Source organism: Drosophila busckii, chromosome 3L (genome assembly GCF_011750605.1).
Source record: "Drosophila busckii strain San Diego stock center, stock number 13000-0081.31 chromosome 3L, ASM1175060v1, whole genome shotgun sequence".
In the NCBI taxonomy this organism is placed as follows: domain Eukaryota; kingdom Metazoa; phylum Arthropoda; class Insecta; order Diptera; family Drosophilidae; genus Drosophila; species Drosophila busckii.
The window spans coordinates 6,655,376-6,677,735 of record NC_046606.1 but is presented as its reverse complement, the minus strand read 5'-3'; the positions used below and the strand labels follow the sequence as shown (position 1 = coordinate 6,677,735).

General features: G+C 42.9%; 8 protein-coding genes and 1 non-coding gene across 12 annotated transcripts; 5 read left to right on the top strand and 4 right to left on the bottom strand.

Moving 5' to 3' along the window:
- Positions 1-3,173: 3,173 nt before the first annotated feature.
- On the bottom strand, positions 3,174-3,243 carry LOC117134819. Its single transcript, XR_004458866.1, has one exon. It is a non-coding gene; the product is annotated as a small nucleolar RNA Me28S-Cm788 (small nucleolar RNA).
- Positions 3,244-5,330: 2,087 nt separating this feature from the next.
- Positions 5,331-8,479, bottom strand: LOC108600071 (N-acetylgalactosaminyltransferase 6). 2 transcript variants are annotated; one of them, XM_017987425.2, is made up of 4 exons: positions 8,333-8,479; positions 7,067-7,901; positions 6,245-7,010; positions 5,331-6,189 (listed from the first exon to the last, which is right to left on the bottom strand). In XM_017987425.2, the coding sequence occupies exons 2-4, from the start codon at positions 7,636-7,638 to the stop codon at positions 5,521-5,523; spliced, it is 2,007 nt and encodes a 668-aa protein (XP_017842914.1). In that variant the 5' UTR covers positions 7,639-7,901; positions 8,333-8,479; the 3' UTR covers positions 5,331-5,520. The 2 variants fall into 2 exon arrangements, with proteins under 2 accessions (XP_017842914.1, XP_017842915.1); XM_017987426.2 differs by lacking the exon at positions 8,333-8,479 and adding an exon at positions 7,987-8,067.
- A 109-nt stretch (positions 8,480-8,588) lies between these two features.
- Positions 8,589-9,810, bottom strand: LOC108600072 (28S ribosomal protein S35, mitochondrial). Its single transcript, XM_017987427.2, has 2 exons — positions 9,564-9,810; positions 8,589-9,503 (listed from the first exon to the last, which is right to left on the bottom strand). Exons 1-2 carry the CDS (start codon positions 9,700-9,702, stop codon positions 8,647-8,649), a joined length of 996 nt encoding a protein of 331 aa, XP_017842916.1. The 5' UTR covers positions 9,703-9,810; the 3' UTR covers positions 8,589-8,646.
- Positions 9,811-9,983: 173 nt separating this feature from the next.
- On the top strand, positions 9,984-11,342 carry LOC108600073 (pyridoxal kinase). Of its 2 annotated transcripts, XM_017987430.2 has the most exons (4): positions 9,984-10,111; positions 10,178-10,346; positions 10,407-10,506; positions 10,563-11,342. In XM_017987430.2, exons 2-4 carry the CDS (start codon positions 10,254-10,256, stop codon positions 11,270-11,272), a joined length of 903 nt encoding a protein of 300 aa, XP_017842919.1. In that variant the 5' UTR covers positions 9,984-10,111; positions 10,178-10,253; the 3' UTR covers positions 11,273-11,342. The 2 variants fall into 2 exon arrangements, with proteins under 2 accessions (XP_017842919.1, XP_017842918.1); XM_017987429.2 differs by having other exon boundaries at positions 9,984-10,346.
- LOC108600075 lies at positions 11,342-11,946 on the top strand. Its single transcript, XM_017987432.2, has one exon. The coding sequence runs from the start codon at positions 11,460-11,462 to the stop codon at positions 11,856-11,858; it is 399 nt and encodes a 132-aa protein (XP_017842921.1). The 5' UTR covers positions 11,342-11,459; the 3' UTR covers positions 11,859-11,946.
- On the bottom strand, positions 11,898-15,839 carry LOC108600070 (kinesin-like protein KIF18A). The gene is made up of 5 exons (XM_017987424.1): positions 15,448-15,839; positions 14,301-15,384; positions 12,372-13,221; positions 12,177-12,305; positions 11,898-12,117 (listed from the first exon to the last, which is right to left on the bottom strand). Exons 1-5 carry the CDS (start codon positions 15,744-15,746, stop codon positions 11,987-11,989), a joined length of 2,493 nt encoding a protein of 830 aa, XP_017842913.1. The 5' UTR covers positions 15,747-15,839; the 3' UTR covers positions 11,898-11,986.
- Positions 13,344-14,289, top strand: LOC108600074 (ribosome-recycling factor, mitochondrial). Its single transcript, XM_017987431.2, has one exon. The coding sequence runs from the start codon at positions 13,432-13,434 to the stop codon at positions 14,212-14,214; it is 783 nt and encodes a 260-aa protein (XP_017842920.1). The 5' UTR covers positions 13,344-13,431; the 3' UTR covers positions 14,215-14,289.
- Positions 15,840-16,346: 507 nt separating the features above from the next.
- LOC108601070 (E3 ubiquitin-protein ligase sina) lies at positions 16,347-20,474 on the top strand. Of its 2 annotated transcripts, none has more exons than XM_017988965.2 (2): positions 16,347-16,749; positions 18,513-20,474. In XM_017988965.2, exon 2 carries the CDS (start codon positions 18,743-18,745, stop codon positions 19,688-19,690), a length of 948 nt encoding a protein of 315 aa, XP_017844454.1. In that variant the 5' UTR covers positions 16,347-16,749; positions 18,513-18,742; the 3' UTR covers positions 19,691-20,474. The 2 variants fall into 2 exon arrangements, with proteins under 2 accessions (XP_017844454.1, XP_017844453.1); XM_017988964.2 differs by having other exon boundaries at positions 16,347-17,215.
- A 400-nt stretch (positions 20,475-20,874) lies between these two features.
- LOC108598913 (probable E3 ubiquitin-protein ligase sinah) lies at positions 20,875-22,201 on the top strand. Its single transcript, XM_017985676.1, has one exon. The coding sequence runs from the start codon at positions 21,137-21,139 to the stop codon at positions 22,073-22,075; it is 939 nt and encodes a 312-aa protein (XP_017841165.1). The 5' UTR covers positions 20,875-21,136; the 3' UTR covers positions 22,076-22,201.
- The last annotated feature ends 159 nt before the right edge of the window (positions 22,202-22,360 follow it).

The window sequence follows — 22,360 nt, the reverse complement described above, 5'->3', positions numbered from 1 at the left end:
GCAGGGAATGGGTCTGTCTGTCAGTCCGTCTGTCTGTCTGTCTCGCTGCTGGCTTCAGGTGCAGATGATCAGCATTTGCCGGAACTAAGCGACTTCCGTTCGCTCAAGGGGCAGCGAGCGCGGGGCGAGGCAAGCGCCAATTGCATTGACAAACAAACACGTGTGCCTCACTTTGGGGCAAGCAATGGGGCTGCAGCCTTTTCTTTAGCTTGTGCAACTTCTTGTGTCAGTTGCAGTTCCAGTTGAGTTCAGTTAGTCAGCCGCAAATTGCTTTCAATTATGTTGCAAGCTGCTCCCGTTTTGTGGCATGTACTTCTGCTGCGTGTTGATGATCTGTCTTTAGTTGCAACTTGCCTTTTGTCTTTAGTATTCGCTCAAAGTATCTTTTGCTTTTTTGCTGCTGCTGCTGCATTGATTTTAATCAACGGTTTCAGCATTAAAATGTTCACCGCCGCCCAAGAATCGCATTAAATTGCGTTTGGCGGAAGTGTGCCACGCCCACTAAATGTGACTGATTGCCATTGTGATGGCGATTGCGATCAACGCATCATCATCAGCATCATCATCATCTTGAGCATCATCCGCAAACTTTTGCTGGCCACAGCTGCGTGCAAATTTGTGCTTTTAAAAACAAACTAAAGTGAAAATTATGTCAAACCTGTTGAGTTGCCAAGAGAGCGAGCGAGCGAGCGAGTGAGCGGGATCAGCACGGAATTGAGTAATTTGTTGCAGAGACAATTAGATGCAACAGATTGTTGACTAAGTGACTGAAACGTTTACAGTTTGAGTTTGTCGTTGCCAACTCTGCAGCAAACAGATTGAAGACTTGAGATTGAGCAGCCGCTTCAGGCGGCAGTGGCAGCGGCAGTGGCAGCGGCAGTGGCAGCTGGACGAGCTGCTGACAACCTGAATAGAGTTCAAATGAGTTCAGTGGGCGCTCTAAATGAAGCAGTTGCCTGTTGCTGTTGCTGTTGCTGCCTCTCGTCACATTTCATAATTCTGCAGCCAATTATGCGAAAATTGCTGGCATTGGGGCCAAGCCAAAGCAAACAGACCTTGGGCCGAGTTAATGACATTGAATGGGGTCAGGCCACAAGCAAGCGAAACGCATGCGAGCGTCTTAAGGTACGATAAGTACATTTCAACTGGCCACAACCACGACGACGCACTGCTGACAGCTAACTTAGGATGGGAATGGGAATTCGGACTGGGATTGGAATTGAGTTTGTAGACGTCATGTGTGTGTCATTCTGTTGCCGCTGGCAATCAAGCAGTTTATGCAAACAATTTTGTTGTTGTTGCTTATGAAGATACATTTAAAGTAAACCAAGCCAGCTGTGCGCGAATCAAAGCTCTGCGCTGTGCTTAGTGTGAAACGAGTTTATGTGAGCTGGCAGCTGAGACAAGCCTTTCAATTGCAGACAGACTGCAACAAACTAGAAGAATTATTTATAGCTCAATTTGGGCTCAAAAAAAAACATTTGAAACACTCACTTAATTCAATTAACACGCACTGCGACTTGCTCTGCTCCAAATCAAACTTGAAAGCTGCTTAGCTTAGTAGTGATTGCTGATTAGTAGGCTCGGCTCAAAATCGCAGCCTTATAATTGGTTTGTCAGCCAAGTTAGCAGCTTGCAGCTGCGAGCGCCACAACGTTCCAGCAGCTGTGCTAAGTGAATTAAAATAAACTCTGCACAGACGATGTGATCAACGCTGGACATTATGATGATGAAGCGACAGCAGCAGCCCCAGCGAGACCCAGACCCAGACCTAGACACTGACAGCCAGCGCAGGCGCGTTTTGCCGTTTGCAGGCCAACTTGGCTGGCTAACTGGCAAGCTGATGATTCTATTTATTACAAGATGTGCGCAATTTGCAATTTTCTCGTTGCTGCGTTTTAATTATTTGGCTTTGCCGTTAGTTTTAATAAAGTTGCTAACTGTGAAAAGACGTGACTGGGAAAATGCCTAGGAAAATGCGCATTTAATTCACAGGCGAAAGTGTTCAGCCTCCAAACTTGCAGTGCAGACAACCAGGCCGTCTAGCTGATTAAAATCTCAGCGAATTCGCAGAATATTCTGGCCCAAACACGCAAGCAAGGCTCAAGCTCCAAGCTCCAAGCCAGCGGACAGCTGAAAAGTTGCTGCGTTAACACCCAAAACGTTTCATGCGAACTTTTTATCACGCAAGGCATTTCTAGATAAGCATCGCTGATGCTGCTGCTGCTGCTGATCGTTGCACGCTGATCGCTGACGCCCCAAAAACAAAGCAAAACAATGCCAGGACATGCGCTGTGTCTGCACAGCATTTGCTTTATCAGCAACTGGGTAAAAAAAACTAAAGAGATTGCTTACATTCCATAGGCTTGCAGGCGCTATGGCAAGCAAAGTGGGCGTGCTGCGGCCCCAAGGAGTGTAAAGGGAGCAGCAGAGAGAGCCCTGCAACAAGTGGCAAGTGTTTGCGCCAAGCGTTGATTGTGCTTATCGACGGCGCGATCGCTCGACAAGCTGCAGCTGCAAGTGGCGTGAATTGCATGCGTAGATGCAAGCTAGAGATTGTTCCCCTTGTTGCATGCCACAAGCACCAACAGCAGCAGCAGCAAAAAAGAAATAAACAAGTGATGAATGTTCGTGTTATGCGATCTAATGATCTAGAAATAAAGTTAATAAATCGTTTAACCAGCTGCCAACAACGCAGCAGCATCTTTTACTACGCTGCGTAGCACATAACTGGGGCATGCCACAGACCACCATCAAGCCGTGGCAAGCAGGCATAATTTGCATAACTACTGTGCATGTTGTTGTTGTCAACAAATTACAACAATTTGGCTTGAGTACGTTTAGCAGTTGCCAATAACGGTACCAAACAAGGCCAGGAAACAATTTGAAGATGCTTTAAAAAATTTACATTTAGCATTTACATGCTCAGTATTTTTATCTTACTGCTTATTAATCAATTAATTAATTTACGCTTCAATTAAATCTACACATAAATAGGCAGTCATATTTATTGGTAGTGTATAATTCGTATAATTAATGTTTACCATGGATAAAAGAGATATGCGCATAAGTAAATTAATTATTTATTCAATAATTTATTCAGTTGCAGTGCTAGAGTGAACACAAACTATTCAATAAATTGACACATTTTAAATAAAGCTTATGATTTCTTTTAGCACTCAGCATAATAATTGCAATCAAATTAATTTCATTAGTCTAACATATGTAACAACACTTTATCCATGAAAAATAATTACCTATTTTATTGTCAATTTCTTTTCAGTGAAAACACAAAAAAACGGGAAACAAGAGCGTTTGCAAAGAGAGTAAAATAAAATTGTTTAAAAATTGGTTTTATACCATCTGGATACACCTGCACCAAGGCAGCATCGCCAAGAGCCACTGTCTGTTACTTCCTCAACCGTTTCACCAATGCTGAGCACCAACGTGGCTTTCACGAAGGACACTATGATGTACGCATCGAATTCGTCTAGAAATAATTGTATAAATAATTTGTAATGAGCTCCTAAATAGCATTTATTATATGTAACTCGAGACAGCAACATTTATTTTTGAAATAAATTGATCAAAAAACATAAAATGTCTTTTTCTTAGAACTACAAGGATTACAAGGATGTCCTTTGGCATATGTGTAAAAAACACCACTAATGTCCTTGCAGAAGCCGAGCCTTTCTTCAAATCCGAAAAAAACATGCAATTTCGTTCTCCTAGGCATCGATTCTATCGATCTGCATTCAAGGATTTTCAAAATTGCACAAAAAATATTTTAGAAAAAATTCATGGGGGGTCAGTCGCAAAAAGTGACCAAAAAACACAAATTGTCCTTTTTCTCGCAAACTTCAAGGACTACAGGGATGTCCTTTGGCATACAAGTAGTGCTCATCAAGACCTTTCAGAATATATCACTTAAAGGACGAATGTCCTTACAGGAACCGAGAAAAACAGCATTTTTTGTATACAGAAAAAAGCCTATATCTCCCGTATCCTTAGCAGGATCAGGACGAAATTAGTGCCAAACGATGTTGTTTTAAGAGTACTATCACCTTACCAAAGGATATCTGCATCGTCCTTGTAGTTCCGGAGATAATGACCATTTTGTGTTTTTGGCAAGTTCTTTGCGACCTGGAGCTGAAAAATTTCTAAGTTAATGGACAATTAGATGACCCCATATTTTTTTGATGCAGATCGATAGAGTTTGGTCCTGTGAGTGCCACAAACCAAAAATTTTGGAAGTGCGATCTGATCCTGCCGAGAAATGGCCACTTTTCTTCAGAGGTTCGCCGGTGCTTGGCAGCCCTTGGCAGTATGCAGCTCTTTTTCTTATATTCTGTGCAATGAAAAAAGTACTGCATACTTTTGAGATGAAATATTAGCAGAGACAACAACCAGGCCCAGTACAAACTCATTCCACCCAATGCAAGAATCCATTGCATACGGCAAAGGGCTGCCAAGCTCAAGCAATCCTCTAGAGAAAAGTGGCCATAGCTCAGCCATATCCTGCCGCATTATCAAAATTTTTGGTTTATGGCACTCACAGGACCAAACTCTATCGATCTGCATCAAAAAAATATGGGGTCATCTAATTGTCCATTAACTTGGAAATTTTTCAGCTCCAGGTCGCAAGGAACTTGCCAAAAATACAAAATGGTCATTATCTCCGGAACGGCAAGGACGATCCGTATGTCCTTTGGTCAGTTGATAGTCCCTTTGAAGCAACATCGTTTGGCACTGATTTCGTCCTGATCCTGCAAAGGATACGGGAGATATAGGCTTTTTTCTGTATACAAAAAATGCTGTTTTTCTCGGTTCCTGTAAGGACATTCGTCCTTTAAGTGATATATTCTGAAAGGTCTTGATGAGCACTACTTGTATGCCAAAGGACATCCTTGTAGTCCTTGTAGTTTGCGAGAAAAGGACATTTTGTGTTTTTTGGCCAATATTTCCGACTCACCCCCCATGAATTTTTTCAAAAATATTTTTTGTGCAATTTTGAAAATCCTTAAATGCAGATCGATAGATTTGATGCCCAGGAGTTCAAAAATGCATGTCCTTTCGAGATTGGAAGGATAACGGAGGAACAGGAGCTAAAAAACTACCAAGTTTGCCCATACAAAATGCATGCAAAAAAAGACTTAAGCAACGAACTTGCTGAACACATTTTTTGTGCAATCCTGGATATCCTGGTATGCAGCTCGATAGATTTGATGCCCAGGAGTACGAAAATGTATATCCCTTACAAATTGAAAGGAAAAAAAAGCAGTGGGAGCCATGCATATTTGAAAATTAGCTTTATTTTGTACATTTAAAATAAAACTTATTTTCTAACACAAACATACAAATCAGCCACGTTTTTAATAGCTAGCATGGAATGTGCGCATGTGTCCGTTTTATACGCTTATACCTAAAGGAAGTTATGTACATAAAACTACATCAAATATATTCTTAGACTTGGAAATTGCGGCTTAAGTACATGGCAAGTGTTTAAGTTACAGCTTCAAGCTATAACGTTAGGGGAAGCTCCAAATCCGTGCTGTAATTATCCAGCGCCGTCTTGTTGATAAAGCCAAAGGTCCACTTCATAAAGCGATTGCTCTCGTCGCAGGCATTCACCACCAGCTCCTTGTTCAACGGCAGCATCTCCATGCACCGTTTGCCCTCCTTGCCATGCTTGATCAGGCGTCTGTGGTAGTCGTAGTACCAATACTGGTTACCCTGCTGACCATGACAATCCCACAGCCAAACAGGCGCATCCGCATCCCACAGCTGCACATCCAGGCAATCCTTTTTCCTCCGCAATCGCAAGTCACGCTTCCAACTGAGCGCCCAGAACTGCGACTGCTGTGGCAGCACCAAGTTATCCGCACAGTGGTACAAGCCAATGCGATTGTGACGCGTGCGTCCCAGCGTATCGATGCACTGCGTAGGATCTCCCATATTCTGTATGGCACCACTGGCATAATCCGGCGGATCCACAGGCGGATAGACTTTCATCAAATCAAAGGCAACATTTTCCATGAACCACTTGAAGGACTTGCACTTGAGCTTAGTGCGTATGGCCTTTTGGGCAGTCAGATCTCCAGCATCAACGCGGTCGTATAAACCGTCGCCTTTCTTGTACAAATAGTTCTTATACTCATCCATCCAGACCTCCGCAACGCGCTTGTAGTTCTTTAAATATAAAGACAGTTAAAGTAATGTTTATTAAATTTAGTTTATCGGTTACCTTGTGCAAATAATCTCCTTTGCGTGGACTGGGCTGATGCTTGCGTGGTCCACGATAGATATGGCCCACTCTGGAGCAGGGCGCATCATACATTTCACCGCCACACATCCAGATCTTAAAGCTCAGCTCATATTGCTCGCCTCCCCAAATATCCAGACCCTCGTCGTAGCCGCCCAGCTCCCAGAAGAACTCTGCAGAGATGGCAAACAGTCCGCCTGCCATAATAGGACTCTTAAATGGACGCGCTGGATGCGCCAAGTCATCAGGCAACAGTGGCAGGCGCTTGTAGTAAAACTCCCAATCGAAGCCACCTCTAGCGCCCTCATCCTGTGCGCGATAATTAAAGTTGGTGTGGTCTATAACATCTATGAAGGGACACACAGCAGTGCGTTTGTTCTTTGCTATGGGATCCAGCAGTGGTGGCAGCCAGTTGTAGTTTGCTTCCACGTGGGAATCCAAAAAGATGAGCACCTCGGCAGTGGCATTGCGTGCGCCGGCAGAGCGTGCACCAATCAAACCCGTGCGATGAGACAAGCGCACAACGCGCACAATTTTAAAATGCTCCTTAATATAATCCTCCAAGGGCTTGAAAAGATATGCCCGATCACTATAGTCATCGACGAGTATAATCTCCTTGAGCAGCTCTGGCGGCGAGCGATTGATTAAGCTATGCACAGAGCGCATCAGCACAGATAAATACTCATTGTAATAGATGATGACGACGGCTACAGTGGGCAACTTGCTCAGATACTGCTGCTTGTGGCAACTAACAGATAGCAAAAGTTAGTAAGTTCTTGAGCTGGGCTTTTGAGGAAGACTTACGCTTTGTGTCTGATGTCCGGCAGTGAACGATTCACGGATATGGAGTCTGAGAGCAAAGCATTGAAACCATTCTCCAGCGACATGGTGCGCTCTTGCTCACGCACGTTCTCATCCTCCAGCTTGGCTGCCTTGCCCTGCTCACCAATGCCCACACGTTTGGCATCACGCTCCATTGCCGTATAATCATGCCAATCCTTCTTCTCATCATTAGGCGCTGCCATTTGCATATCTGGCTGCTGCTCTGCTACATTGTCTTCATTATCAACTTCATTATCAGCTTCAGGCTCCGCCTCAGGTTCCTCGGGCTCTTGCTCTTGAACTGGCGCTTGATTTTCCGCGCTATGATGCCGCTTTCTGATTTCCGGCACTGCCATCTGTGCTGATTCCTTTATACCCAGTGACTTAAAAATAGTTTTGGAGCGCTGCAGCGGCTCAGGTTGTATGCCATGATGTATGGGCTTGTTCGTATATGGTGTGGAGGAGATCCAGCTGGTGATGAGCACAAACAGCATTAACGAGAAGAGTATGAGAAAAGCGGATTTAATAATCCACTTGATGTTGGGACGCCGCATTTTACGGCAGCTTTAGATAAGAATGCGCTTTACAGTTGAAATACAAGTTTGGGTACGTGTCAAGCACGATGGTTACGCTGACGACGGCGACCCACTACTGCTGATATCATACAAACAGACACACATGAGAGTCGAGACTATGGCAATGACGGTTGGCAATGTCGCTGACTCTGCGGACGGTGGTGTTAGTTCAGCTGCCCTGAAGTTTTTGGCTCCAACGCGGCTATAATTCTTTCTATTGGTCTATTTTTTTTGCCAGCTACCTGAAATGGAACAAACACAAGTGTTATTAACAAACAAAACAAATATGCATGTGCGTTTAGTTGACATTTGTTAAAACAAACTAACAATTAAATGAATTGAAATGTACTATGTCCGTATCTTCTACGCCCGCAGTTGGCAAAGAACTATTAACTATGCACAATTTTGCTTCTTTTTCAAGAACACAAAACACACATACTTGTTAAATGCGCACACACTAACACATGGAAATGCATATGTATATAAAACGCGGGCGCAATTAGCTAGAAAACAAACAAAAACATTTTATGATAAGCAGTTAGCATTGCCAGCCAAGACCTTTCTTTTTGGTTTCATTTCGTATGTGAAGATAAACGACCAAAATTTTGAGCTTCCGGCAAAGAAACATTGATAAATAAATAACATTCTTTACTAATTAGACAGATGTTCTTACCTGTCGTGTGCCGTGTGTCATGCGCCAGCTTCAACTCAGTAGACCATTCTATATTATCTTATCTTATATTACATACATATGATAAATAACTAATTGGAATATATTATATTCTATCCACGTCCACTAAAATCAGTCTTGTTCTTTTTCGGCTTCCCAAAATCTTTCTTCGCTGCTGCTTCTTTAATCACAGCTGTTTAACACTTACTCGATAGTTCAAATGTTATCGATAGCCGCGGCGCGCAATTTAACATGGTTTGTAAATAGCTTTTTATTTTAAATTTATGTCGTAACAAAGTAGATTGCAATTTAGTTTTTTAGGCAGCGATTTTAAGCATTTTAAGCACTTCTTCCTTATACTTGGCTATGTTATATTCATTCTCTCCTTCGTTTATAAGTTGCTCCACACTTGTAGCATACTCTGCACTGGGAGCCACTTTCTCGCCCTTCCCATTCCAGTTCAGTATAGCCTCGGCAGAGAGCTTAGACTGATTGCGCTCAAAGAAATATACCTCCATGTCGGCCTCAGACTTGCTGTCCTCCCAGGGCTCCTTGACAAAGGACTCATGATAGCAAGCCGTTAACAGATACATGGCGTAATCATAGTTTTGCTTCCTTGTGGGACAACGATCGGTTACAAATGTCAGCGTATCCGTCTCCTGGTTATAGCGCTCACCTACCAAACGCAAAAACTTATCCTTTGCATGCGTATCGAATTGCAAGTCGGAAAGTTTTAGTGTAAGGCTAACGCGACGCGCATCTGGATGCCTTATTGTAGGTAGACTGTGGCAATAGTCTGTGGTGACAACTTCCACAGGAAAGTGACGCTTCCATTTGGTTTCATTCTCTAAACCTTTAGGCCAAGGCGTGCAGAACTTTTTGATAGCCTCGCATTGTTGTCTTACTGCTGGCGGCGTTAGATGCAGAAAGTTGGGAATCTTCATAAGCTCAGCATTTGCGTACTTCGAGGGCGCTGCAGCGCCACGCTCTGTAAAGCCTTGACGCAGTGGCAGCGGTACGCTGGCTGGATGAAAGGACCGCGGTCCTGACCAAACGGCCGTCCAATCCTGATCCACAGCCATACGTCCTGTGCGTGGCGGCTGCACTGCTTCTTTTTTGAATTCTCGCCGGCGTGCTTGCTGTTTAATGGTGCGTAGATTTAGCACGCGAAACTCTGAAAAGCATATACGTACATTAATTAATATATAAATATGATTTCATGTTGATTAGTTACCCTCTTCGTCGTCAAATTCACTTTGCTGCTGCTGTTGTTGTTGCTGATGCTGCGGCGTTTGACTGCTGAAAAGCCGCACATTGTGCATATTGCTGCTCCGCAGGTTACGCTCAAACAAACGAGATATGCTAGTTGCCATGATGAAATTTACTATAAATTAGTTAGCAATATGCACTTTGTAGCACATAAAATGCGTATTTTTATTGAAAACTAACAAATTACAGCCTTTACGTAAACCATGCGCTGTAGCGCTGCCAACTTGTTTGTAAAACAGCTGTTTTGTTAGCATCGATGCCAAATATTTTTTGCCGACGCTGGTCACCCAAAAGAGGCAGCGCGGGGGTTAATAAATAAGGTAATATGTATGTTGTTGTGTTAAGTTCAAATGGTGATTACAAATCAAGGCCAGAGACTGCCTTAAATTAACATAAGCAATAAAATACAGTGCGAAAGCTGCTCAGATTGATATCATTGTTTGCAGACAACTCAATCTTTATTGCCCGCGTCTATTGCTTATCACTGAAATGTTGATAAGATGACCGCTATGTGTATGTAGTCGACGCATTAGAGTGTGAGATTATATAGTTAAGTTTATATTTGTATTTCGACTGCAGTCGCTTGAAGTACGCACAGTCAACGGGTTCGAGTCACACGCTGTGCAGTGAAATAGCTGAGCAAAAATATTGTAATATGACATCAACAACAGAGAAGCGTGTGCTCTCAATACAAAGCAGCGTAGTGTTTGGCTATGTGGGCAACAAAGTTGCTACCTATCCGCTACAGGTGGGTATTTTATACAGTATACGCAAAACAAGTTAATAAATCAAACACTAATTGTCGCAGCTGCTGGGTTTCGACGTGGACCCGCTAAATTCAGTACAGTTTTCCAATCATACAGGCTATAAATGCTTCAATGGTCCAGTTGCTACTGAAAAAGAGTTGGGTTAGTATGCTGCTTTACTAATTAAACAAATTTAAGCTCACCGCTTTATTTTACAGCCGACATCTTTGAAGGTTTAAAGGGCAATGAGCTATTATCGCATTATTCCCATCTCTTGACGGGCTATATAGGCAATCCATTGTTTTTGCGCCAGGTGGGTGTCATACTCAAGCAAATGCGCGCTGCCAATCCAAAACTCATCTATGTGTGTGATCCTGTGATGGGCGACAACGGCAGCATGTATGTGCCCAAGGAGCTGTTGCCTGTGTATCGTGATGAGATCATTCCATTGGCAGATATCATAACTCCCAATCAGTTTGAGGTGGAGATGCTCACAGGAAAGCCGATTAACGATGAGGCTGGTATTTGGCAAGCCATGGAATGGTTTCATGAGCGTAAAATAAAAACTGTAGTCATCTCCAGCAGCGATCTTGGACAGCCTGGCATGCTGCGCGCATTTCTAAGTCAGCTGAATGGACCACAGCTGGCTATTGATATACCAAAGCAGGGAGACAAGGGGCTGTTCTTTACAGGCACAGGTGATTTGTTTGCCTCGCTTTTCCTTGCCCACAGTTATGACGGTCAAGATGTGTGCGAGGCATTTGAGAAAACCGTTGCCACATTGCAGGCGGTCATTAAGCGCACAGTGGACGCGTTGCCTACGCAGAATGGTGCGGCGACTGCTTGCGAGCGTGAACTAAAACTGGTGCAAAGCAAGGCAGAGATTGAGCAGCCGAAGGTGCTGCTAAAGGCACAGCGCATCAAGTGAAGCAGAGGCGGCAATAGCGACAATAATTCTTGTATAATCGTTAAACAAATATAGTAAAAATTTATACGTATGATAGACAGCCCAATGGTTTTGTTAAGACAGTTGGGACAGCTTGTGGTTACGCTCACTAAACGTTTGGCTTATAAAAACAGCAGTTAGTTGAACGCAAGACAAGTAGTTGGGAAAAATGCTGCTGTTGCCCTTACTCTGCACGCTCTGCTTGTGTACTATGGCGCTGGAGTCCACGCCAGATTCGTTGCAGCCACGTTATACGCTGCTTGCTGATAGCAAACGCAAGGATCAATTACAGGACAAGGACTCCACAGAACTTAGCCAGAACGCACTGCAGCCTTGGCGTCGTTATGGCCATCAGCCAACAGCTTGGACTGCATCCACGCCTGGTGCTTTGCTAAGTCCAGGTCTGCTGCTTTTGGGTGTCAATCTAGGCGCCTTGCTGTATATGCTGTTGGGACTCTTGGGTCTAGCGCCGTCACAACGTCCAGGCGCCTGGTCTGCTGCCGACTTTTATCGCAACGATAGGCAAGAGTCTTTGTCGACTGGCAAGGAAACGGATATGTATTTCTAGCTTCACTGCTTACACAATAAATATATATATATTATGAGTTTATAACTAGGGTTAGACAAAAGCGCACAAAAATAGTTAAATTATAAAATAAACACTTCAAACTTGTGCAAATTAAAATCAAGATTGTGTTATTGTTTCTTTACGCGAAATGAGGCTGCTCTATTTATGCGAACCACTGGCGCCTCCTTGCTGCTAGACCCAAGTGTTCCAGCGAGGCGGGAAATGGGCTTGCGTAATGCCGCTGCGCCTCCAGCAAGTGCTGAAAATATATAATATTATTAGTACTAAGTTACAACTTTCAAGCCTTGAGTAAATTACTTTTGGCCATAAGCGCACGTGGACTTTTTCTGACATGATTGCCGGTGTACTTGAGATTCTCCTTTTGTATAGCTGCCGCACACGTGCGTTGGAGTTCTTGTGTCGTGAATTTGCTAGATTTGAGCAGCGCTATAAAATAAACAATCGCTTAGTAAATATCCTTAGTGTATTTGTTTTTATTTATTGCTCACTCACCTTGCTTCATCTTTTCCGAAGAACCGCTTACATTCTGCTCGGAGAGCATATCGGACAGCATGCGGGGATTAACAGTGCGTGGCTTGGTAATTGTCGCTGTCAGCACTTTCTGCCGTGCAATCACTTGTGTTGCATTCAGATTGGGCACAACTTGCGTTACATTGAGATTGGGCACAGCATGTGTGACATTGAGATTGCAAGGTTTCTTGAACACATTACCCTCTGCTTCCGTATCCATATCTTCCTCAGAGTCTGTCTCGTCGCAGCCTTCGATGCCCAGATGTAGCACACTGTCGCTGTTGCTTAGCGTTTGTGTGTAGCGTTTAGTGCGTGCGCGCTTTTTAGCGCTGCTAGTCAATGCTCTGGGTTCTGTTTCCATCTCTTGCTCGTCGTCCTCGGCCAACAGCGCATCTAGTTCAGCATCCTGCGCAATAGCTGTTGTTGTCTCCGCTTCAGTAAAACGCATCTTGCGCTCAAGTCGCTCATATACATTCTGCATATCTGGCGTTAGCTTTTGTGTATCCTCCAGGCGATCATACATTTGATGCAGCAACTCACAAGCCATGGAAAAGCATTTACGCAGCAGATCTGAATTTTCAGTTCTTTCATTTTGTATGCCCGTCACATGGTTGACATTTATGTGCTGCCTGGAAAGCTGCAGCTCCAGATCCTTGTTACGCATGTACAAAGCCAAGACTTCACGATATTTGGAATTTTTCACTTCGTGCTTCAATTTCTTCAATTCCACACAGGCAGCTTCCAGCTTGCTGCGCCAGCGCGGCAGCTCTTCGGTATATTCTTGGCTTTTGCTGCCTAAGGCATTGACATAGCTGTGGAACATGTTATAGTCCTGCAAAGAATATACGTAAATGTTGGCTCAATAAAAATATACAAGTTGGCAGCGCCCTCAGTCAGCTTTTGTCACATTTCAAATATATTTGGCCGTTAACATTTGTCAAAATAAAGCCAAAAGTTGGTAGCGCTGTCAGCTTTCTGACTTTAAAACAAGTTGGCAGCGCCATATTTATTTCAGCTAGTGAATTAAATAAATTTCAATGAAATGCTAACTAAAACTGCAGCGCTATTATTTACATTCAGTACGCGGCTAATCCAGCTGCGTCCAGCGGTAACCAAACTACAACTGCAACTGCAGACAACCACAAGGATAGCGCCTGCAGCATCGATATGGCAGCAACAGGCGCGCGGTTATGCAAAAGGCAAAGACAAAAAGAAGGAAAAAGGCGGCAAGGGCAAACCGGCGAAAGTGGACATAAATGAACAGCAGCTGCGTGAGATTATTAATCTGGATAATCTAAATACGCAAATGCAAAAGTCTGTTGCTCAAATGAAAGATGATTTCATAAAGAACTTATCGCTGCGCTCAACCAGCGGCGCTATTGATACGCTGCGCATAAAAGTGGACGGTACGGAGCACGAGCTGCAGGAGCTGGCGCAGATTTCACGCAAGAATCCGAAGACCATTATAGTCAATATGATTGCCTTTCCACAGACCATACCGGATGTGCTGCGTGCCATTGAAAAAAGTGGCATGAATTTAAATCCCCAACAGGATGGCACTACTTTGTTTATACCCATACCTAAGGTGACCAAGGAGCATCGTGAGAATCTCTCGAAGAATGCCAAGGCACTGTTCATCAAGTATCGCGACGCAATAAGAGATATACAGAATGCTCAGGTGCGCAAGCTAAAGAAGCAGACAGACATTGGCAAGGATGATGCATTTGCGGCGCAGTCACAGGTTACGGCTATTGCGGACAAGTATATTGCGGAGGCGGACAAATTGCTGGCCAGCAAGCAGAAGGAACTGCTAGGTGATGCCTAACGCTATGAAGACTGATGATATATTGCATGCTTTTAAGTTAAATTTGTACGAATAAATGTTAATAATAATTGAGAATTCATACGCACCTCTTGCAACATTCGTTGTCCCAGCGACAGCACTTTGCGCAGTTGTTCAAAGTCCTTTTTGAGCGTTTGCCTACAGCTCAAGCTCAGTATTTTGCTTTTAAGGCCAATGACACAATGTTGCAACTTGATAACCGCAGCATATACAGCATCAATTTTGCTGTACCAAGGCTTGAGCTCCTTCTGATCGTAGCCGCAACCTGTGCCGGCGTGTTCCAGCTGCGTAAGCTTTGCCTCCAGCAGCTTGTTAAGCTCGACTAAGCGCTCATGTTCGCACATAAGCTCGGTGACCCTCTTCACATAGAACTCCTTGGGCATGTTGGATTTGGGCATGTTCTGACGCAGCACCGTGCGAATCTTCTTGGCACGACTGGCGTACTTGAGGGTATTGTAGGTATCCTCATAGGTGAGCGAGCTCATAGATACATTGGCCACCATAAGCGTGCGACAATTACCGCCTAGCGAGTCCTTAAGGATGCGTGTCAAATTTGAATCACGATATGGTATATGTTTAAGCCCATCGGCTAGCTTATTAATGCAATTGCCCAAGGCCAGAAGACTCTTGTTAATGCTGGCGCCCTCTTTGAAGCGCATGCCGAGACCTTTGGTGCTCGCGGCACGCTCACTGCCTGCCAAGTCAATCATAGACAGCTTCACACTACGCTTGGCGCCCGTTTTGCGATCTGTCATCCTAATGTGCACTTGAAAGATCGCATGGGAACGCGAACTCTCCGCATTGGCATCTGTGGGATGCTGTGTGCGATTTGCATTGCCAATTGTCAGCATCCGTAGCAGCTCCTCGGCGCTGTGTATGGGTGTGAGTACCAAGCCACTGACCACCACACCATTTGAATCCTCGCGTAACTTCAGTGGATTGCTTTTGGTTAATAGATTGCGCACCTGCTCATTATATACTTCCAAATAGCTGACACCCACATCAAATTTGCGTGTCTCCTGTTGCTCCTGAACTTTTTGAAACAGGTAACGCATAGTCAGAAATGTGAGTCCAGGACAACCTTCGTTGCCCAGCATCGTAAAAGTTTTGCCTGCTCCTGTTGCGCCGTAAACAAACACCGAGCAATTGTACCTGTTTACACAAGCATGTTTACAATATGACATACAAGTGCAATACACACACACACACACTTACCCATCTAACACAGCGTCGACCAGCGGCGCTGTACATTCATTAAACATATCCTCATTGGTGCGATCAATGTCATAAACACGATCAAATTCCATTGAAAGTTTCTTGTTGGTACGCTTTGAAATATCCCTGTATTGCTGTTTAGAGCCCTGGTAAAAGAATTCATCGTCCTCTTCGTCTGGATCAAACAGCAGGGAGGATCTGTCCATTACTTTTATAATGCATCTTTGATTTTGTTCTGTTTCCCGCCTATTGTAGGGGCGCACGCGCACCACAACTTTTATATTTGTTGACTGAGCCATACTTTGAACTATTTTTGTTACACTTTTTGCTTATTGCTTATTGTTTTTGCTCCTTTCATAAAAAAATTAGTACAGCCTACGTACGTTGTTTAAAATTTTGAATTTGACTTTGCTTTTGCTTAGCGTCATTCTCTGCTTCTTGTAGGGTTGTCAAAACTGTACAAAAATTACGGCTGTGACGAATATATCAAATTATCGATATTTTTCTGCAAGTATCGGTACTATCTTTAAAAAAATTCCAGCTTCCCGCATAATCAAATTTGCCGTAAGTCACCTAAGCAGCTGGACTTCTGCTTATTTTGATTGTATAAAGATTTGCATTTGCATTTAATTGGTTTAAATGCCAGTACTAATTTCACAACAGAGTAAAAGTTTTTACAGAGCTGGCTCAAAGGAACATATTGACTAGTACAGTTGAGCGAGCAACTCGGTTTTTTCGTTCAGTTATGAGCTAATGATGAGATGTTTTCCTATAGCGATATTGTTGTTATTTACTGTGGTCATGACTTTCGAAATGATTTTATACAGATGTTAGCATTGCCAGTTTTTTGCAAACTGTCATCTCTAAAGCGAACTAGTCAGTGTTAACAGTAATGTTAAGCTTGTTGTTGCAGGGGAAGCTACGTTGAATTTGTGTGCGGGTGTTTTTTTTAATATTAAAGCGAGAAATACAAGTGTGTGACGTCCAATAGCTAAATTATTGTGCTCATCCAAGCAATCGTTATACATTTAAAAAAAGACTGAATTTGTGCAAGTGTTAGTGCAATAAAAAAATACCCGCTGCAGACAGCGAAATAAAAGTAAATACAATTTTTTCCAAGCCACGGCTTGTGGGTGTCTGCTTAGCATCCCCGTGTATGTGTATAAATGTTAATGTAACCAAATGGACGACGAAGGCGCAGCAAACAGATGATATTCACGCTAATAAAAAAAAACAGCAGCAGCACCAGCAGCAGTAGCAGTAACAACAACAACAACAAATGCGAAGCGCAGCAAAATATATGTAGGAGCCCCAGCCATATTATTCAATGAGCGTGTGTGTGGTTGCTTGCGTGCGTGTGTGAGTGAGTGTATATAAAAGAAAATTAGATAAAAAGTAAAATGAAATTAGCGCACGCCTGAAATTCAAGTTTCAACTAAACTCAAATTGTATGCGAATTTAAACTGAATGCGTCTGTGTACAATTGTTTGTATGTATGCATGTGTGTGTGCATTTAAAAGCAATTTTCATCAACAAAAATTTTCTCTTTGTATGCGTGCGTGAAAACTAAAGTGCTGCCACCTGCCATTTGCCAGATGCAATTGCAATTGCATTGATTTATATATAAAAAATTTAAAACAACAAAAAATTCATATATTTATGTACACACGCATCTAAATACATTGACACACACACACACAGGCACACATGCATATGTATGAATACATATGCTGCTGACTGATAAAAAAGAGGCAGATGCCAGAGCTTTGTAAGTTTACGTTTATGTTTATGTATTTTGTAGCTGTTTATTTTTACATACATATGAACGAACATATATGCGTATGTATGTATATGCAGTTTGACCGTTTTTTTGCAAGCTCATTGAAGAAAAAAAAGAAAGAAAATAAATTATAATAATCAAAATAATAAAACTTAATTACATTCATGGCCTATGCAGCAGCAATAATTACGCCGACGACGACGCTAACACATGGAAATTTCTTACGGTACGCAGCCCGCAGACCTCTGCCCAGACCCGAAGCCAACTGTTAATTATGTGTATGCCGCTGCCACCTACCCCCGACCCCACAGCCACCCCCCTAACATAATAGCAATTGCGCTTTGCCTGGCCTGCCACAAGCATGGCTCATATTGTTGACGCAGCTCGCGTCGCGTTTTGTTTATACTTCAACACACACACACAGACACAGACGCATACATAAGCATACATATGTTGTACTTCCATAAATGCTATAGCCATGCACAGTGGTGATGATTAACTATAAATGGCATTGTATAATTTACAATTGTTCAAAAAGAGCTGCAGCTAAAGATTGCTATAAAGTCTGGGCTATTAATTATGCAAAAGATGTTGTAACATTTTTGATATGCTTTGTCACACTGTGCGTGCTGTTCTAATAGTCGCATTTGTCAGGCTCTGGCACTGATAAGACTGACATACGCGCATATTTACACGTGTGACGCGCCCACCAAAACCAAAACCAAAAACCAAACCTTGTCTCCTATTCTATGTCAGCAGTCCCTAAAAAAGAAGTTTGGGTCTATGAAAATGACGCAGTCGAAATCGATCTATACATGTGTGTGTTAATTATTGTTGTTGCTAACTGCACAAAATATGTGAAAATATAAAGAGTGATATTGCCTTTTTATAACTATGTATAGTATGAAATGCTTTAGAGTTTGTATAACTTTTGTAGCGCCATATCAAATGTTTAAACACTTTGAAGGACTAGCAATCAATATCAACAAACAAAGATAGTTGGCTACAGTAAAGACACGCGACAGATAAACTATTTAATTATAGCTAAGTAACCTATAGTTAAAAATGCATAACAATTAAATTTAATAGTGAATTGCAACTAAAATGCAAATAGACTTTGTTCGCTTGCTGGCATATTTTACTGTAGAATACGATTATTTGCAAGATAAGCAAATGTATTTTATGTTTGTATGTATGTGTATAGGAGCGTTTATCAATTGTGACTTATACGATTCTAATAAATATGAGACATGCTTATGTGTTTACCTTTTGTTTCTTTTTGCAGTGATACATACAAAGGAGCAACAACAAGAACAACAACAACGAGTGGCTTGTTGAGCAGCTAAAGTCAACGCAACATTTGCTGCAGCGCCAGCAGCAGCGGAAGCGGCAGCGGCAGCCTTCCCATCCAACTCTCTTCCTCTCTCTCTCTCTCTCTCTCTCTCTCTGTTATACAGGACACACATCGATTGTGTTGGCAACACACATTGTTAGCTAGCCCATAAGAGATCTCCAATGTCCAATAAAATTAATCCAAAGCGCCGTGAACCGACAGCAGCAGCAGCAGTAGCAGCAGCCACGGCAGTGGTGGCCACCAACACGAGCAGCTCAACGGGCTCCAGTGCGGGCAACACAACATCATCGGCAAACACATCGTCCTCATCCAGCTCCTCACTGTCGTCCGCCGGTGGCGGTGATGCTGGCATGTCCGCCGATTTGACATCGCTCTTCGAATGTCCCGTTTGCTTTGACTATGTGCTGCCGCCCATACTCCAATGCTCCAGCGGTCATCTGGTCTGCGTATCGTGCCGCTCCAAGCTAACATGCTGTCCCACCTGTCGTGGCCCCCTGGCCAATATACGCAATCTGGCCATGGAAAAGGTTGCTTCCAACGTCAAATTTCCATGCAAACATTCGGGCTACGGCTGCACCGCCTCGCTGGTCTACACCGAGAAGACCGAACACGAGGAAACCTGCGAATGCCGGCCGTATCTCTGCCCCTGTCCGGGCGCCTCGTGCAAATGGCAGGGCCCACTCGATCTAGTCATGCAGCATCTGATGATGTCACACAAGAGCATCACCACGCTACAGGGCGAAGATATCGTATTCCTGGCCACCGATATTAATCTGCCCGGCGCCGTTGACTGGGTGATGATGCAGTCCTGCTTCGGGCATCATTTCATGCTGGTGCTGGAGAAGCAGGAGAAATACGATGGACATCAGCAGTTCTTCGCCATTGTGCAGCTAATTGGATCACGCAAGGAGGCAGAGAACTTTGTCTATCGCCTGGAGCTGAATGGCAATCGACGTCGCCTCACCTGGGAGGCAATGCCGCGTTCCATACACGAGGGCGTTGCCTCGGCCATACATAATTCGGATTGCCTGGTGTTTGATACATCGATTGCGCAGCTCTTTGCCGACAATGGAAATCTGGGCATCAATGTAACCATATCTCTGGTCTAAGGGCAGACAGGCGCGCTAAAGGAGGCGAAGACGTTTCTAAAACGGATTTCTTCAAACGGCAGTTACACATACAAATACACATACAAACAAACACACACACACACACACATACACATATAGTATATATACATTAGTATATTATATAGCTACTCTACATTGAAGTATGTTTATATGTCTGTCTGTCAGTCAAGTCAGTCTGATAGTTCTCTTGCCCTCGCTGGCGCTAATTTGTAGCTTTAGGTTATTTCTATTATTCGAATAATATAGTGGAAGTGGAAGTGGAAGCGGAGAAGGAAGGAAGTTCGATCGTAAACACATTTAAACAAGCTAGGTTTTTTTTAAGTGGGTTCTTTTAGTTTAATTTAGTTTGTAAGCCGCAAACAAAACAACACACAAATATACAAACTAAACATAATACATACATCAACAATTTACATCATATACACATCAAACTAACTGAGAGCCGCCTAGTTTAGTTAATGTAAATTATTTTATACTAATAACTAAATACAAGAACTCTTTAAATGTAAATGCTTTCTCAAAAGTAAACATCACTTTTCACCACAAGCAACTTAATGATTGTAACTAAATGTGTTTTTGGTTTTCTATAAACAAATTTTTGTATACATTTTCAAAAGACACTTACATTATGTAAAATATTTTCTTAAACAAAAAACACAAGTGAAGAAAAAACGCAGCAATGCAAATTCTTGCTGCAGCAATTTTATTTTTAAAAACATATTTAGTTTAATACACACACATACAGATACACTTACACACACTATAAATACTACAGCAGCAGAAAAATAAACGTGATTAGTAAAATAAAAACGGTGTTTAATCAAATAAAATTAAACTTGCTAAGTTTAGCGAAATTTTGTGAAAATAAAATATGCATACCTTAAATATATAATTTACAATATAATTTTAAAAACATGCGCAGCATTTCATTTTGATTTATTGTATGTTCGAATCTCTTTGTCATCTAGGATCGCTCAGATTTATGCCAATTAGCTTAAGTTAATCGTCATTTCAACTGTCGCAGCTGTTTTCAACTTATGTTAGCAACCTTAATTAAGCATAATTAGTTTAGCATTAATCTAGTTTTGTTCAAGCAGGCTGAGCTATTTCAATAGCATTTAATATCGAAAATACCAAACAGATCAGCAAATTTTAAGTTTTCCTGAGACTTGATACTATTTTTATAACAGACCTAAATTGCCAGGCGTACGAAAAATTAACTCTAAATCTTTCGATTTTATTTATCTTCCTTTTTTTTATATAAAAGCCTCTTCCCCTAAACTTGCACAATTAACTCTCTTGACATATAATTTCGTTATATAAAAATCGTTCGCTCTAGACGCGCCGCGCTAAATTATTTTAGTCTGAATAGTTCGTACTTAATACATTTTTAGGGAAAACAATAGAAATTCTCGATCTCGCATTATGCAGTCACGTCGTCCACAGGCGCTGACGCTGCCCATGGATCAGAGCATCGTATTAGCGGGGGATATTGAGAGCAGCAACGTTGGTGGTGGTGGTGGTGCTGGCAGCTGCAGCAACAACACCAATGGTGATGCCACCGATTCCGCCAAGCCCCCGGATCTGGCAACCAGAGACTTTCTGATTGCGCTGCTGGAGTGTCCCGTTTGCTTTGGCTACATGATGCCACCGATTATGCAGTGCTCGCGTGGTCATCTCATTTGCTCGCAGTGCCGCAACAAGCTGAGCGTTTGTCCCGTTTGCCGTGTGCCCATGAGCAATATACGCAACCTGGCCATGGAGAAGGTCGGCTCCAAGCTGATCTTTCCATGCAAGCACGCTTGCTATGGCTGCCGCAATCGTCTGTCCTATGCGGACAAGAAGGCGCACGAGGAGGACTGCGAGTTTCGTCCGTATTTCTGTCCGTATCCGGACGACAAATGTGTTTGGCAGGGCGCTCTCAAGGATGTTTACAAGCATTTCGTTAGCACGCATCAGAATGTCATCACAATGGAGGGCACGGACATCATTTTCTTGGCCACCAATGTAAATCAAGTGGGCGCGCTGGATTGGACCATGATACAATCATGCCATGGACGGCATTTTCTGCTGTCGCTAGAGAAGGTGCAGCTGGGTGAGGGCTGCCAGCAGTATTTTGCCGCCTGTCGCATGATCGGCACCATGCGCGATGCCGCTGACTTTGATTATCTCATCTCGCTGGAGGCCAACAATCGAACGCTCAAGTGGAAGTCCAAGCCACGCTCCATACGTGAGAGCTTTGTTACCTACACGAACGCTGACTTCCTGGTGCTCAACAAGTCGACGGTGGAGCTGTTCTCCGAGGACGGCAACTTGGCTTTGAATATCATTATCAAAAAGTCAAATAATGGCGACCAAGACTAAAAATTCGCACCTCCCAAAGTCAGCTAAACTCTAGTCTTCAAGTCTTAGCCAGTGTATAATTATATTTGAATATTCTCCGTGTGCTCGCAAATTGTAAATAACTTGTAAATGCCTCTTGGCCAGATATAATTTGATGTCTTTATATTTTACTCACCAAAGTCTGGGGTGGCGACAGTTGTGACTGACATAGATAAGAACTGAACGCTAATCAAAAGACTGTAATTTTTACATTGTTTTGTGGGTTTATAATTGTGGTTTTGGAATTAGAAAATTGCTTTAAATAGC